This window comes from Mobula birostris, chromosome 18 (genome assembly GCF_030028105.1).
Source record: "Mobula birostris isolate sMobBir1 chromosome 18, sMobBir1.hap1, whole genome shotgun sequence".
NCBI lineage: Eukaryota > Metazoa > Chordata > Chondrichthyes > Myliobatiformes > Myliobatidae > Mobula > Mobula birostris.
The window spans coordinates 34,748,329-34,766,213 of record NC_092387.1 but is presented as its reverse complement, the minus strand read 5'-3'; the positions used below and the strand labels follow the sequence as shown (position 1 = coordinate 34,766,213).

At 42.6% G+C, this 17,885-nt stretch overlaps 1 protein-coding gene across 1 annotated transcript in view; it reads right to left on the bottom strand.

Moving 5' to 3' along the window:
• Positions 1 to 14,942, bottom strand: part of LOC140211825 (S-adenosylmethionine synthase-like) — a 38,323-nt gene extending 23,381 nt beyond the window's left edge. The window contains exons 1-4 of the mRNA XM_072281994.1: positions 14,743 to 14,942; positions 6,208 to 6,285; positions 5,609 to 5,731; positions 3,251 to 3,363 (exon numbers count right to left, since the gene is read on the bottom strand). Coding sequence (XP_072138095.1) covers positions 3,251 to 3,363; positions 5,609 to 5,731; positions 6,208 to 6,285; positions 14,743 to 14,836 — 408 coding nt within the window. The 5' untranslated portion in view covers positions 14,837 to 14,942. The remainder of the gene's footprint in view (positions 1 to 3,250; positions 3,364 to 5,608; positions 5,732 to 6,207; positions 6,286 to 14,742) is intronic.
• Between the last annotated feature and the right edge of the window lie 2,943 nt (positions 14,943 to 17,885).

Sequence of the window (17,885 nt, the reverse complement as noted above, 5' to 3'; positions counted from 1 at the left end):
TCTTGTCTATCTATTATACTCAGTACCACTGGCACTCACTTTTCATTGGCTGTTTCATTTGCTTCAACACACTGCTCAATTCATTCAGTGTACATCAGCCAGTTATCTATTGTGCAATTGGGCATGTGCGTCTTTACAATGTAGCCAGCCATTTCTACTTCACTTATTTATGATTATTATCTCCCTTTACTTACTGTTTATGAACCTGTGAATTTTGTCTGTTTTCTGCCTTTATCAAGCTCGGCCATCTGTCTCTCTTCCTCCCCCATCCCCCACCCCAAAGAAATATGTGCTGCATATTTTAGAAAAAAAATCAAACATCTTTGTCCCCTTATGAAGAAAAAAAATCCTGCTGTGCTTCACAGGTAGATAGTATTTTTGGGTTCATTTTAAAACTTCTCCGTTACCACTGTTATGTTTTGTAACTCCAGGAACTACTCAAAAGAAAAATATGGGAACCCTAGGGATACTCGTGTATTTAATTTTACTTCAGTGAGGCACTCGCATCTGATGTGGTGGTGTACTTCATACATATAATCCATAAGGAATTATGTAAACAAAAAAGAATGATTAATCAAACAATATATTCACAATATTACCCAAATATTACTGGCATATTAAATACACAACAATTCTTAAAGTTAATAAGAACCAGTGATTCTACCTTTATCATTTACTCTAGTCATCAATTCCAACCTACCACCTTACTATTCAACATGTTGGTCCAGCTGTTAATGGCTAAGGGACTGCTGAGTGTTGCCTATTTGTACTGTTTAGGGTCCCAACTCAGCCAGTATGTAAAGTTCTGCATTCCTCACTGCCCCTGAGGGGTAGTAAAAAGGATGTCCTGTTCCCTGTCTAGGAGAGGGTCAACTCAAATCTCCTTCCTACTCGTAGTTGCATTACTGATCTCCATAGGCCCAATTCTCTCTCATAGGTGCTATAGGGACACACGATGAAGTGCAAAGCTTACTTTTGCAAGTGGTCAGAGCTGGCTAGGGAGGGGGATCTGTGTTCTTTGATGGACTGTCAGAAACTTGCTTACTGTGACTGGTGCTAGAAGTGGCCACAAGCTCTTGGCTCGGCAATGTTTAGGTATTGCCTTCCAAAAGTGAAGATCATCATCCACATGTGGCCATTGATTCTTTAACAGCTGCTACTTTGTTTTTAAAAAAAGGTATCAGCACCAGTCACTGTGAGGGTCAGGGAATCCACTTGCACACAGAGTCATAGAATGAGAATCAGAATCTGGTTTTATTATGATTGGCTTAACCTGAGGTGGAATTTGTTGCATTGTGGCAGTACTACAATGCAAAGACATCATTCAGCACAGAAAAAGGTCACTTGGCCCAACTGATTCATGCTTATCTAAGCTAGTCCAATTTGCCCATGTTTGACTTGCATCCCTCTAAACCATTCCTATCTATGTACCTGCTCAAATGTCCTTTAAATACTGCTAATGCACTTTGTTTAAAAATAGGGGACAAGCTCTCCTCTACAATCACTCTGAGCACCGGTGCCCCACGAGGCTGTGTACTCAGCCCCCTGCTGTACTCACTGTACACCCATGATTGTGTAGCCAAGTTTCCATCAAACTCAATATAAGTTTGCTGATGACACAACAATTATAGGCCGTATCTTGGGTAATGATGAGTTTGAGTACAGAGAGGAAATTAAGAACCTGGTGGCATGGTGCGAAGACAATAACCTATCCCTCAATGTTAGCAAGACGAAGGAATTGGTTGTTGACTTCAGAAGGAGTAGCGGACCACACGACCCAATTGTACATCGGTGGTGCGCAAGTGGAACAGGTCAAAAGCTTTAAGTTCCTCGGGGTCAATATCACAAATGACCTGAGTTGTTCCAAGCAAGCAGAGTTCACTGCCAAGAAGGCCCACCAGCGCCTTTACTTCCTGAGAAAACTAAAGAAATTTGGTCTGTTCCCTAAAACCCTCACTAATTTTCATAGATGCACCATAGAAAGCATTCTTCTAGGGTGCATCACAACCTGGTATGGAAGTTCTCCTGTCCAAGACCGGAAGAAGCTGCAGAAGATCGTGAACACGGCACAGCACATCACACAAACCAATCTTCCGTCCTTGGACTCACTTTACACCGCACGCTGTCGGAGCAGTGGTGCCAGGATAATCAAGGACCCACCCAGCCAACACACTTTTCGTCCCTCTTCCATCCGGGAGAAGGCTCAGGAGCTGGAAGACTCGTATGGCCAGATTTAGGAACAGCTTCTTTCCAACTGTGATAAGACTGCTGAACGGATCTTGACCCAGATCTGGGCCGTACCCTCCAAATATCCGGACCTGCCTCTCGGTTCTTTTGTACTACCTTACTTTCTATTTTTCTAATTTTTCTATTTATGATTTATAATTTAAATTTTTAATATTTACTATTGATTTGTAATTCAGGGAGCAGGAAGTGCAGAATCAAATATCGTTATGATGATTTTATGTTCTATTATCAATTGTTTGGTGACAATAAAGTATAAAGTATAAAGTATTTTCTCTAGCAGCTTGTTCCATTACCCACCACCCTCTGTGTTTAAAAACTGCCCTTCAGGTACCTAATAAATCTTTTCCCTCTCATCATAAACTTGTATGCTCTAGTTCTTGATTCCCCAACCCTGCTTAAAAAAAAAGATGGCATGCATTTACTCTGTGTATGTCCCCCATGATTTTATACATCTTATGGCTGATGTATACTGAATGAATTGAGCAGTATTTAGAAGCAAAAGAAACAGCCAATGAAAAGCGAGTTGCAGTGGCACTGAGTATAATAGATGGATGAGAATGAAGTTTGCTTAGGAGTTTGACTGCTCCAACCAAACCAGCTGAAATGAGCTTTGCTGATATTGTGAAATATAACACGATATTTTTCTATGAAATCATCCCTCAGATTCCTGCATTCCAAGGAATAAAAGTCCCAGCCTGCCCAATCTCTCTCTGTATCCCATTCCCTTGAATCCTGGCAACATCCTTGCAAATCTTTTATGCAACTTTGAGAATTTATTGACACTTTTCCTGCAGCAGGATGAGCATAACACTCCAAATGCAGCCTCATCAACATCTTGTACATGTGCAGGTTATCATGGTGTCAGTCACTGGTACTAGGAAGTGCTGGTGTCTACTGAGTGAGGACTATTGTCAGCAAGTTTATTAATTCAGTAGAAATTGCCCCCTGATTTGTACAGATGTGAGAGACGGTGACCATTGAGTGGTGTTGGCTGTTAACTCACCTGGTCTCCAGCACCAATGTTTTCCTCGTGTCTGTCTAGATGGACTCCCTGTGCAATATCCGGAGACTGCTGCTCCAATGCAACCAGCACGTTGCATGTCTTGTAATCAAAACCTGTACACAGGCAAACATGACCACACTGTTACAAAGCAGAGAGAGGAACTTGAATTCATGACCATGCCTTTCCTTTTCATGCTGATGCATTGCAATTTCCAGCAACAATAATTACTCCGCTGAGGTAGCACAATAATTGAAACCTCCACAGATAGTAGGCTGTCAATTTGTACTTGAAAATTACCTTGCCTGTAACAACCCAAGACAAGCAAGAGCTACAAGATGCTGGAGAAACTCAGCAAGTCAGACAGCATCTGCGTGGCCAGATAAACAGTTGATGCTTGGGACTGAGACTGATCATTTGGCCTTGCTGAGTTCCTTGGGCTTCTGCAGAATCTTGGGTATCAATATTTTTACAAACTCGAAGTTCAAAGAAGGAAAAGGAGCTTCAATGAGTTCTTCTCCAGTTCGATCTATTGATGGTGAGTAAACTGACACCACAGCTCACTAAATAATTGGATGCACTTTTCTTTTGTGTAAGAGCACTGTTGAGCTCCTGGCCGTATACACTGCTGATTTCCAACAGCGAGCAACAGGAGGAATCACTTCCCACTTGCACACCTGGGCAAGTTACTGATGTCAGTGATTTAGACAGGGAGTGGAATCAGTGGTCACTGAGTCATTGAGGAAGGAGAGTGCTGTGATGAGCTGGTGGGTGGTTTTTGCAGGAGTCCATGAGTAGAATCACAGAGTCACACAGTTTAGAAATAGGTAATGGTTTAGGAACAGCTTTTTCCCCGCCTGTCCCGTATCAGATTTCTGAATGGACAACGGGCCACCCCATGAACTACCTCACTACTTTCGCTCCTTTTGCACTACTTACTGAATTTTTAATATATATATATTTCGTACTGTAATTTATATGATTTTTGTGTGCTGCACAGTACTGCAGCCACAAAGCAACAACTTTCACAGTGTATGCCAGTGATAATATACCTGGTTCTGATTCATTCAACTCATCAGGTCTGTGCTGATCTCTGGGCACCCATCCACATTAATCCCATTTTCCAGCACTTGGCCTATGGCCTTCAACACCTGGGCGATTCAGATGCTTCCAAATGGATGGCTCAGTAGTGTAGCGGTTAGTGCAATGCTTCACAGTGCCAGCGATTACTGATCGGGGTTCAATTCCCACTGCTGCCTAAAAGGAGTTTTATACATTCTGGCCGTGACTATGTGGGTTCCCCTGGGTGCTCCAGTTTCCTTCCATATTCCAAAGACGCACGGCTAGGGTGAGGGTGACTGAACCGTGGGCATGCTATGTTGAAGCCAGAAGCATGGCGACACTTGCAGGCTGCCACTAGCACATACTGTAATTGGACTGTGTGGGTGGTTGATGCAAAAGACACGTCTCACTGTACGTTCCCATCTGCTGTACATGTGATGAATAAAATCTATCATTATCTTTATAAATGTTGTTACTCTGCTTCCATCACTCCCTCAGGCAGTATAATACAGGAAATCACCATTCCCTGGGTGAGAAAGATCTCCCTCAAATACTCTCTAAATCTCTTAGAACTTACTCTTTGAACTTTAGTTTTATCTACCTCTGATATGGGGAAAAATTCCTGCAGTCTCTCCTACCCCCCTCATAAATTTAAGCACTTCAATTAGAAACCTTTTTAACATCCTCTGTCTCAGGGAAATCAGACTTGTCCTCTGTGGTCTCTCCTGATAACTGAAACATTCCGTCACTGACAACAGAGCGGAGACAGCCATTAGTGTCGGGGTCCTGCTGATACCTGTGAGTGAGGACTGGTGTCAGTTAATTTGATAGTTGGAGATTGTGTATGAGAAATTCCCCTCCCCCCTTGGTTTGGACAGAATGTGTTTAACAGGCTGGATATTTGTGCTGGATCACGAGATCCCTTCTAGGAGAAGAGTGCTGGGGACAGCAGACGTTCCCCTGAATGAGGAGAGTCCTGTGAGCAGCCGTGAGGTTGGGAGAGGCTTGGAGAGAAAGGACTGACGGCACAGAATCAATACGAGCACGGGTCTGGATTTGCATGTGATTCCTCACAAGGCTGAATATCACTGCCCAGGCTCACGCAAAAGGCGGCCAATGTTTTGCAGATGCCCAGAGAACTGTTCCCAGCTGATCCAGCAAACTGAAGCAACACTAGGAATTTTCACAGAGATTAGTAATTCAACAAAATCAATCATACATTGCATGGGAATTACAAAATACTTTAAAATAATGCTTCATTCCCCATGTTATAAAATGATTGGATGAGTTTTCACTGACCTTTAGAACAATTATCGTATCCGATGTACTGGATTGTGTTCCTCACCACTCTTTGGTAATCAACTATTGCTCGAGAGGTGATCTCACCACATAACAGCACCATTCCAGTCTTGCAGACCGTCTCTGGGGAAACAAGGCAGAAATGCCTTTGAGCTTGGAGATTGATATGATGTCATTTTACCTTGTTTTAATTGAGAGGCAAACTGCAAACTCCTGGGACGGAGAATGCTTTGATGTGGGTGTCCAGTGTCAGCATCAAGCAAAGATGGTCAGGATAGAGGCATCAGTGACTCCTAAAATGGTGAGGAAAACATTCTTACCAATCACTGAGGAAAGAGATTCACCCTGAATATCTCACTGGACTTATTAGGGACTGCTTCTGTTTTTACTTTCTGAAAACATTTTCTCACTGATGCCTTCATAATTCCATAGTCATGCCATTTTCTCAATTTCAGAAAAAAGTCTATTCATTTGATAGGGCTGAGTTCCAATAAAAGGGCATCTCACCAATTAGAAATTATCCAATCCTTCCTCATTGCAGTAGCCAAGGGTTTGAAAGCACACACTGTACTAGACAGATAGGGGTGCGGACCACTCACCACACGCCACCTTGGCATCAGGGTCCTGCTGCAAGTGGGCATCGAGCACGGCATCACTGATCTGGTCACAGATTTTGTCTGAAAGAGAGGAGGAGAGAGCTTAGACACCTGCAACTGGCAGCAGCCTTGGAAGGAGCAAGAGGCATAGCAGTTAGTGTATCGCAGTGCAGAGCTGAGTAAGATTGAGGTTCGATTCCCACTGCTGTCGGTAAGGAGTTCGTACGTCCTCCCCATGACCACGTGTGTTTCCTCCCTCAGTCCAAAGATGACGGTTGGGGTTAGTGAGCTGTGGGCGAACTAGGACGGTACTGGAAGCATGGCGACAATTTGGGCTGCCGAGGGAAAATCCTCATTGATTTGATTTGACACAGGTAACATATTTCACTGTGGGTTTCGATGTACATGTGACAAATAAAGCTAATTTTCATTACCAGCAGACTGGTGGGATCGACATCCCAAGTAATAGATGTACCAATTTATAAGACCGTAAGACATTGGAATGGAATTAGGCTATTCGGCCCATTGAGTCTGTTCTGACATTTGATCATGCCTGATCCTTTTCCCTCTCAAACCCATTGCCCTGCCGCCTCCCCGTAACTTTTCAGGCTGTGACTTATTAAGAGTCCATTGAATACACTCAATGAACTGGCCTCCACAGCCACGTCAACAAATTCCACAGTTTACTATCTCCTGGTTAATGAAATCGCTCCTCATCTTCGCTATAAATGGATGTCCCTCTAATCTGAGGCTATGACCTCTGGTTCTAGACCACACCACTATAGGACCCATCCTCTCCTATCCACTCTATCTAAGCCTTTCAATATTGCATAGGCTTCATTGAGATCCCCCCTCATTCTTCTGAATTCCAGTGAGTTATAAGCCCAGAGCGGTCAAACCCTCCTCATATGATAAGCCTTTCAATCCCAGAGTCATTTTCATCTACCTCCTTTGAACCTTCTCCAGTATTGGCACATCCTTTCTTAGATAAGGGGCCTAAAACTGCTCACATACTCCAAGTGAGGCTTCACCGCCTCAGCGTCACATCATTGCTTTTATATTCTAGTCCTCTTGAAATTCACACTAACATCACATTTACCTTCCTCACCACAGACTCAACCTGCAAATTAACCTTTAGTAAATCCTGCATAAGGACTCCCAAGTCCCTTTGCACCTCAGATTTTTGTATTTTCTCTCCATTTAGAGAATAGTCAACTCTTTCAATTCTTCTACCAAAGTGCATGACCATATACTTCCCGACATTGCATTCCATCTGCCATTTCTTTGCCCATTCTCCTAATCTGTCTAAGTCCTGCTGTAGCCCTTATAAGACCATAAGATATAGGAGTAGAATTAGGCCATTTGGCCCATCGAGTCTGCTCCACCATTTCATCATGGATGATACACTTTTCCTCTCAGCCCCAATCTCCTGCCTTCCCCCCGTATCCCTTCATGCCCTGACCAATTAGGAATCTATCATCCTCTGCCTTAAATATATATATAAATACTTGGTCTCCACAGCCGCCATGGCAAAGAATTCCATAGGTTCACCACTCTTTGGCTGAAGAAGTTCTTCCTCATCTCCTTTCTAAAAGGATGCCCCTCTATTCTGAAACTATGTCCTCTGGTCTTTGACTCTCCCACCGTTGGAAACATCCTCTTCACATTTACTCTATCAAAGCCTTTCACCATTTGATAGATTTCAATGAGGCCACCCCTCACTCTTCTGAATCCCAGTGAATACAGGCCCAGAGCCATCAAACGCTCTTCATATCACAAGCCGTTTAATCCTGGAATCATTTTCGTGAAACTCCTTTGAAGCCTCTCCAGTTTCAGCACATTCTTTCTAAGGGGCCTAAAGCTGCACAAAATACTCCAAGTGAGACTTCACCAATGCTTTATAAAGTTTCAACATTACATCCTTGCTTTTATATTCTAGTCCTCTCAAAGTGAATACTAACACTGCATATGCCTTCCTCACCATTGACTCAACCCATGATTTTTAACTCCATTTCACCAATTAAAGCGATGAGAGAGATTGAAATATTGAGGCAAATGCTGAAGTTTGGAGATTGTTTGGGTGCTTCGGCACTGTAGTCTCCCAGAGGTTTCCGGGAGGCAGACACAGTGTGTGCAAACCTTACAGCAGGCAGGCTGCGGAATGGGGTGCGAGCTGATGCTTGACTCCATTTCGCCAATTATAGCTTTCATTGTTTGCTGATAAAATCAACAAGTGAGATTGAAACATCAAGGTGAATACAAAGGGTGAGCACCAGCTGCCTGCCAGGGGATCACTCTGCTTCGCTACTGGGAGAGATAAGAGCCTGCTGCTGTGTCCGGAGAATGTTCCCCAGGTTTTCTGCATTTTGGATGTGGACTTGGACTATAGACTTCTTTTGATCTTAGTTTTGTTTGTTTTCTGTGTTTCTCACCTGATCTTTCTCTCTTTTTTGCGCAGTGGGTGGTGGTGGTGGTGGGGGGTGGGGGAAATTTGGGGGTTGATTGTTCTGTTTTATTTGTTTTTTTGTGCGGGAGGAGGGATTTGGGGTTTGACGTGCCTGTTCTGTTTTTATTCACTTTTTTGTGCAGTGAGGGGGGGATTTGGGGTGGGGGGGGGGTTGATGATCATGCTGCCTTTCTTTTCTTTTCTTTCTTGGTTTCATGGCTACCCAGAGAAGAAGAATATCAGAGTTGTATACTTTGATAATAAATGAACCTTTGAAGTTAACCTATGGGGAAGCCTGCACAAGAACTCCCAAGTCCCTTCGCATCTCAGGTTTCTGAATTTTTTCCCCATTTAGCACTGTCTACTCTTTTATTTCTTCTACCAAAGAGCTTGAACATACACTTCCTGACACTGTATTCCATCTGCCATTTTTTTGTCCGTTCTCCTAATCTGTCTTAGTCGTCCTGCAGCCTCCCTACCTCCTCTCCACCTATCTTTGTATTATCCGCAGACTTGGCCAAAACGCCATCAATTCTGTTAACCAACTCATTGACATACAACATAAAAAGAAGCGGCCTCAACACAAACCCCTGTGGAACAGAACTGGACACTGGCAGCCAATCAGAAGAGGCTCCCTTTATTCCCTCTCTTTGCCTCCTGTCTACAAGCCAATACTCTACGTGTCCCAGTATCTTTCCTGTAATCTCGTGGGCTCTTATCTTGCTGTGCAGCTCATGTGTGTCATCTTGTCAAAGGCCTTTTGAAAATCCAAGCACACAACATTCACCAATTCTCCTTTGTCTATTCTGTAGTGGTGGGACTGCTGATCTGAGTTCCAGCAGAGAATGTGACTGTTCTCTTTGGGGAAACAGCAGAGACGGAGTAAGCTGCAGAATGTAGGAGTATATTCCTTATCAATTTAATACATAAAATGGAGGTGGTCCTCCTGCTGCTAGCATAGAGCTGGATGATGAGTTGTTCCCAGGTTTAAGTCCGGCCTCTGCCATCCACCCCAACACACAGATTCAAATCTGAGACTGCTTTACCAGGTCTCAGGCTTCTCAGCAATAGAACTTCATGTTCAGACCAAAGGCGGCGGTTGGGGGGACGGGGTGCGGTATTGTGTGTGTGTGTGTGTGTGTGTGTGTGTGTGTGTGTGTGTGTGTGTGTGTGTGTGTGTGTGTGTGTAATTGGTTTAATTCTGTTCCACTATAAAGAGATCAGGAGCAGATAACCATGGACGGCCTTCCTTCCCTGGGTCCAGGGTTGAATCTTTGTAGGACAGAGAATAATTTGTGTCCTTAGGAATGTACACATTTCTAGGAAAAATCAAACTTCAGAAAACTAGTCTGACTTGACTCCTTACAAAGGGGTGACATAGGATCGGAAGTTGTAGAATCCTTGTGGATAGAGTCAAGAAACTGCAAGGGTGAAAAAAAAATCCCCTGATAGGGATTATGTACATGCCAGCGAATAGTAGCCAGGATGGAGGATATAAATTTCAATGGGAAATAGAAAAGGCATGTAATAAACATAATGTTATGATAATCATGGAGAATTTCAATACGCAGGTATGTTGGGAAAATCATATTGGTGTGGGTTCCACAGAAAGGGAATTTGTAGAATGCCATTGAGGTGGCTTATTAGAGCAGCTTGTAGTTAGCTCACTAGGGGAAAAACAATTCTGGATTGGGTGTTGTGTAATGAACCAGATTTGACTAGAGAGCTTAAGGTAAAGGAACTTTTGGGAGACAGTGATCATAATATGATATGATCAGTTTTAGAGGGAGAAGCTGAAGATGTATCAGTATTGCAGTGGAGTACAGGGAATTACAGAGGTATGAGAGGCCTAAGTTGATAGGAAGGGGTCTCCAGAAGGGGTGGCAGCAGTGTAAGAATGGCGAGAGTTTCTGCAGGCAATTCGGATAGATACATCCCACAGATGAAGAAGTAATCTAAAAGGGTGGGTGAGGCAACCATGGCTGACAGGGGAAGTCAAAGCCAGCATAAAAGCCAAAGAGAAGGCATATAATATAGCAAAAATTAGTGGGAAGCTAGAGGACTGAGGAGCTTTTAAAAAACAACAGAAGGCAACTAAAAAAAAACATAAGGAGAGAAAAGAAGAAATACGAAGGTAAGCTAGCCAAAAATCTCAGAGCATACCAAAAGTTTTGTCAGATAGGTAAAGAGTAAAAGAGAGCTTGAGTGGATATTGGATTGCTGGAAAATGATATTGGAGAGGTAGTAATAGGGGACAGAGAAATAGTGCATACACTTATTAAGTATTTTGCATCAGTCTTCATTGTGGAAAACACTAGCAGAATGCCAGAAATTTGAGAGTGCTGGGGTAGAAGTGAGTGTAGTTGATCTTACGAAGGAGAAGGTGCCTGGGAAGTTGAAAGGTCTGAAGGTAGATGTGTCACCTGAACCAGATGGACTACACCCCAGGGTTCTGAAGGAGGTAGCTGAAGAGACTGGGGAGGCATTAGTAATGATCTTTCAAGAACCACTAGATTCTGGAATGGTTCCAGAGAACTGGAAAATTGCAAATGTCACTTCACTCTTTAAGAAGGGAGGGATGCAGAAGAAACTATAGCCTCCTTAGTTATTAAGGATGAGGTTTTGGAGGCACATGATAAAAAAGGCCAAAGTCAGCATGGTTTCCTGATGGGTAGATCTTGTCTGGCAATTCTGTTGGAATTCATTAATGAAGTAACTGATAGGAAAGACAAAGGAGGGTCAGTGGATGTTGCTTACTTGGATTTTCAAAAGGCTTTTGACAAGATGCCACACATGAGGCTGCTAAGCAAGATAAGAACCCGTGGTATTAAAGGGAAGATACTAGAATGGATAGAACATTAGCTGATTGGCAGAAGGCAAAGAGTGAGAATAAAGAGAGCCTTTTCTGACCAGTGGTGTTCCACAGGGGTTAGTGTTGAGGCCACTTCTTTTTACGTTACATGTCAATGATTTGGTTAGCAAGAGTGGCAAATGGAATATAGAGTAGGGAACTATATGGTCATACACTTTGTTAGAAGGAATAAAGGTGCAGATTATTTTCAAAAAAAGGGAGAAAATTCAAAATCAGCAATACAAAGGAACTTGGGAGACCTTGTGCAAGATTCCCTAAAGGTTAACTTGCAGGTTGAGTCAATGGTGAGGAAGGTAAATGTAATGTTAGCATTTACTTTGAGAGGACTAGTATATAAAGTCAAGGATATAATGCTGAGACGGCATTGGTTGGACCATACTTGCAGTATTGTGAACAGATTTGGGCCCCTTATCGAAGAAAAGATCTGTTGGCATTGGGGTGGGTCCAGAGGAGGTTCACGAGCATGAATCCAGGAATGAAAGCGTTAACATACAAGGAGTATTTGATGGCTCTGAGCCTGTACTCACTGGAGTTTTAAAGAATGGGGAGGGGGTGGGCTCTCATTGAAAGCTATCGAATGTTGAAAGGCTCAGATAGGGTGGATGTGGAGAGGATGTTTCCCATAATGGGGTGTCCAGGCCCAGAGGGCACAGCTTTAGAATAAAGGGATGTTCATTTAGAACGGAGATGAGAAGGAATTTCTTTTGCCAGATGGTGGTGAATCTGTGGAATTCACTGCCATGGACAGCTGTGGAGACCAAGTCATATTTAAAGCAGACATTGAAAGGTTCTTGGTTAGTCAGGGTGTCAAAGGTTACAGGGTTGAGAAGGATAAAAAAATAAGCCATGATGGAATGGCAGAGCATGTTGATGGGCTGAGCGGCTTAATTCTGCTTCTACGTTTCATGGTCATATGGACTCATCACCAGCTGTCAACCAACTCAAAGCCTGCCCATTGGCCCAGTGTCTGGTGGTGCCACATTGACCTAGTGTCACCATCACTCAGAAACTACAGAGGCACTTTTCTGAAAGTGGTGAAGAGACTCTGAAACAAGCAGAACACCCCTATTAATAGACAGCAACATTCCTGGAGCTGACAGATCTCATTTCAGAACTCTACATGACAGAAACAGAGTAAGCTTCCAGCAGAACTGCAGCAAGAATCAAAAAAAAACTACCCAGAGGGAAGTTTTAACCCTTAGGGAGTGTGAGGAGTGCATGGGATTTCTCTCAGAGTGCTGAGTTACCAGAGTTCCTGCTTTTGTGTCAAGTCTTCTCTACATTTCCTAACAACATGCCCCATAGATTTAGATATATCTGCCTTGAGGGAAGATTTACCATCTGCCTATCTACACTGCACATAGTTTTATACACTTTGTCAGCTCCAAGGAAAACCAAACCCATTGAATCCAGCCTCTTCACATACTGAAGTGCTCCCTCCCCAGGTAGTATCCCGGTGAATGGTGCTTGCAGCCTGGAGAAGTATGTAGTTCAACTCTGAAGCAAGAGTACACATCATTCTGTGCTTACCCAAACATTTAGTAGGACCGTGCCTAATCATTTATCTTCATCAAATCTCCTGAACAATTCCTATTTCCTTGATTCTCTTGGTGTCCTGTCATCAATCATTATCAGGAATAAAGATTAGCTTTATTTGTCACATATACATTGAAACATACAGTGAGATGCTTCATTTGCATCAACAACCAACATATTCCAAGGATGTGCTGGTGGTGGGGTGCGGCCCACAAGTGTCATCATGCTTCTGACACTGACATAGCATGTCCACAACTTAGTAACCTTAACCCCTCCATTTTTGGATGTGGGAGGAAACAGGAGCACCCAGAGGAACTCTCTGCGGCCATGGGGAGAACGTACAGAATCCCTGCAAACAGCAACAGGAGTTGAACTTCTGATATTCTGCTCTACACACATTGATAGAAGTGAGGTCAAAACCAAACACTACTGCAGTTCAGACCTCTCCAAAGCCCTGGGAAAATGCAGAGAGAGACTTCCTTTTCCCAACCCCTTTGCTTTAAAACACAACTTACCATCCCTCTTCTTAATTGCTTGTCAGATCTGCAGTATTAGCTTTGTGTCTTATGTCACAGTACCAGAATCACTCGTCACACATGTGTGTATCAGTTTCTGGGCATTCAAAGAAAATTCTGCTTTTTACTTTTACAGCAATATTAATAATTTCACATTTTCCCCACAGTATCACCCTTCTTCCCATTGACATGGACTGTCCATGTCTTTTCTCTACCTTCAGAGCTCATTTGACTTGGTATTAGCTGGGCACCTAGATACAATAATGTTATTGATGTAAATTGTGAAAGACTCAGAACTCAGAACTGTCCCTGTGGCTTCCCATCAGGAAAATCCTGATCTATTTATTTCTAGTCTTTCTGTCCTTCTACTAATATACATTGATACATCATTTTTTCTTTGTTAACAAAAGCAGTTATATTCTATCTACTATCTCCCCTCCTAACTGCATCCCCGCAAACTACCACTTTTGTCAATCATAATTTTCATGATTTTCTGAATATTTTTGTATTACAGACTTCATAATGGCTTACAACGTTCCCCTGGTCAGCTGATTTCAATCTAACTGGCTTGTCGGAAAGGTGGACTACAGTGAGAAGACATCGCTGACTTCCAGAAATATTCAAATATCAAAAACTATTTACTCAGAAATATATTTAAATATTCAAAACTATTTAAATACACAAACTATATTTAAATATTCAAAACTATTCAAATATTCAAAAACTATTTAAATAAAATTCAAGAATGAAAATTCAAGATTTAAAGAATAAGAAAAAAGACACTTAAAAACTATTGAAATCTTTCAACCAAATATAATTAATTCAGTACTTTTATCCCTTGTGTCTATTCCTCTCCATTGATCTGAAAGGGAAATTGTTGGTCTACCTCGGAGCAGATTTGGAGGTAGACAGATTACCCAGCATTGGGAAATTGCCACTGCTTCATGTTAAGGCAAGAGTGACCAGCAAGCTTTGACTTCAGTACCTCCACACACAAACGGGGGAAGCCTGATCTCCAACGGGTTTCTACATAGAAATGTGGCAAATTCTGCACAGAACTTGTCCATCTAAATCTTGTCCTTAGACTGCAATATTATCGTGATGTTCTGCAGATCTGACATTAATTGCTCTCAGATAAAGACGTGCAACTTCTGACAACTTTTACTTACCAGGATGCCCCTCGCCCACTGACTCTGAGGTGAACATGAAAGTCCCTTCATCATGTAGGATATTGTTATGAATGCCATTCATTGGGCAACTCATCTTAAAGGTTAGAAAATGCTGCACTTGTTCTAATTTCAGGGTGATTGCTTTAATGCAGTTGCCTTCAGTCGGATAGTGGGGAAAAGAAAGTCCCTGAGTCCCCTGTATCCAGTGCTATAGCTGGATAAACTCCTGCTCCTGCTATATAAGGCATAGTTAATGTAATCAACATCATGCCAGTCCCTCAGGGGAGAACAGAGGACGGGACAGTTTCACATCAAGGCAATCAATTACTGTAACCTACAGAGGAAGTACACAGCATTTATTAACTATCATATTACACCCTCACCTACAATTCCTCATAAGCTCCACATGCTTCATAACTTTTGTTAATTGTTTTTGATATTTCAGCCCCCCTCCTAATTTGCTTTAGGAAAGTCCTGCCTGAGGGCTGGTCTCTGATTGACAGACACAGAGGGGTGGGTGGTAGGGTGCTTTTTTTTAGTTAAGCAGACTCGGTGAGATGATGCAATGTATAAATACTGATTGTGTAAAATGTGTTTGGACTGCACCTACTTCTTTCCACATGGTGGCTTTTCAGTGGCATTTCAATACATATTTGCTAGTGCAGAAAAGAATGTCACAGGGAGCTTTTATTGTTAAAAACTTTGACAGAAGCACATGCACATTCTCCACAAAACTTTGAGTTCACTGCCATTATTTCCCAGAGTAGTCCACCTGTGTCATATATTTTCTCTAGCAGGTTACACCCTCCTTCTGAATGCCAGCTTGGGAATTTGATGGAAGTCTGTTGAGATTTCCTGCAAATCCCTTTGTGATTATCCCTGTCAGGTCCGTGATTTTGCAAGGTTTAGTAGCTTCAGCTTTGAGAAGTGCATTCCTATGGGAGCATTCAAGCTTTAAATATAGGGACAAACTTTACAAGCAAATCAGCAGAAAATATTCATGTAGAAGTCTGCGTTAGTTCAACGTGATGTTTTAATTTCAAGCAGTGTTATACAGTGTATTAAATCCAAAAGTTACGATGGCCAAGAACAAGCCTTAGATCTTAAACAGGTGCATGATCATTAGGGTAACTGCTCAAGGCAGTTTGCAAAGTAATGGACTGATGTTATAGAGTGAACAGACAGTCATGTTTGTGCCTCGAGATAAAGATGCACAATGCAGTTTATTTCAGGCATAAAGTGAACAAAAATTGATCTTTCTCGAGTGAAATGCCAAAATGACCACTTCAGGCCATTTTGTTATGGGTCTTGAAATTTGGCCAGGCACAATGTTTTCCGTATGTGACTGGAAGCATACCCCTTAAGGGGCACACAGGTTGATACACAGATGGATGGTAGGAGTAGGGAGGGCTATGGCCTCAGTGCAGGTTGATGGGAGTGGGCAGATTAAACCATTCGGCATGGACTAGATGGGCCGAAGGTCCTGTTTCTATGCTGCACTTTTCTAAGATTCCATGACCCTATGTCTCTGTATTACTGAAACTCCTGCAGAATGGAAGCAGGCCCTTCATCCACTGTCACCATGCTAACTATCAAACCCCCATTTACCTCAGCTCTTTTTACCCTTCCCATATTCTTAATGACTCTTCCCGCCATATTCCACAACTCAACCTACACACTAGGGCCAATTTACAGCAGCCCAGTCAACCTTGTTTAGTGCTCCTTTGTGTGAGCCGAGGTGAATTAAGTTGTTCTGTAAGTGACTATTGTTGGTCAGTTGTACTTTTCATTAAATACACAGTGGACTGGGACATCTATAAATAAGCCCCTCACTTTTCCCCGAGTTTCCCCTGAGATCCCCTCATCAGACCCAAACATCATTGACCATTCCTTGCCAAAGCCAACAGCCTCACTTCCGATTGCCAGAGATCCTCTCTGATCCTCTGGTTTCAGGATCTCAAATCTACCTCCATTTCTTCATGATCTCCACACTCATCTAAATCCTCCAACAACCCCCCCTCATCTTCTTCCGTACACTAACATGATCATCAGCTCCACAGTCAAAACCTGCCAGCTTCTCTCCCCGATACAGTACCTTCAGTAGTTGACCTCTCACATCTCTTGGTCCTGGTGATTGAAAAGTGCAGTGGAAACTACCATCAAAACAGTTGACACAACTCCACTATAGATTGACCCATTCAGCGAAAGGACATTTCATGGGGCAGCATTTAGAACAAATAAGATTTAGAGACTGGAGGAAAATTAGTAGAGCTACTTCCCGTGAGCACACGGGGAAACATGAGTTTTCTCCAGGTGCTCCGGTTTCCTCCCAAATCCCAAGGATATGTGCATCGGTGAGTTAGTTGGCTATTGTAGTTTTCTCCTTGTGTGTTGGTGAGTGGTCATATCTGAGGGGAGAATAAAACAATGGATTGATGTCGGAATAGTGTAAACAGGTGGCTGATGGTCAGCATGGACTGAATCAATAAGTCTATGAAATCAAATGGCCCAAAATTTGAAGAGTAGGATAGAAATCATGAATGCAACAAGAAATTGATGTGGGTATGTATTTAATATTAAAGCAATAAACCCTGTCCCTCATCCCTTCAAACTAAAGTTTGAGGGGTAAGCTGTGGAAAGGAGATGTGTTTGAATCATGTGTCACTTTGAGTTTTTATTTTCTGTAGATATTGCGTCTTCTCTGCAAGATAACAACCCCACTTGTAATTCAGACCAGCGTGTTTCGAAATCTCACCAGAAACAAATTTTGAATGTTGCACATTGACTTCAGTCAAACAAGCTGAGTGCAAGAAAAATGAGTGAGGTATGCAACACTCCTGCACCAAGTCCATCTTCAAAAAAAACTTGCGTAATATTTATTAATGCCACGTTCATTCAACTTCTGTATAACTTTGCATTCTTTGACACACTTTGGGTTGAAATACCCTCCTGAGACTTGAAGTTTGATGACATACCAAACACAATCTGAGTTGACTTGACTTCTTTCTCCAGTGTGGACCTTCTCTGCCCACTCCATCTTAACTACAGCCTTGGCAACTGATGGGCTACACTGTTTTTGGGCCTACTGATCACAGCCACAGTGAACTGTTCCAACAATATATCATTCAGCTACCCCTAACCAT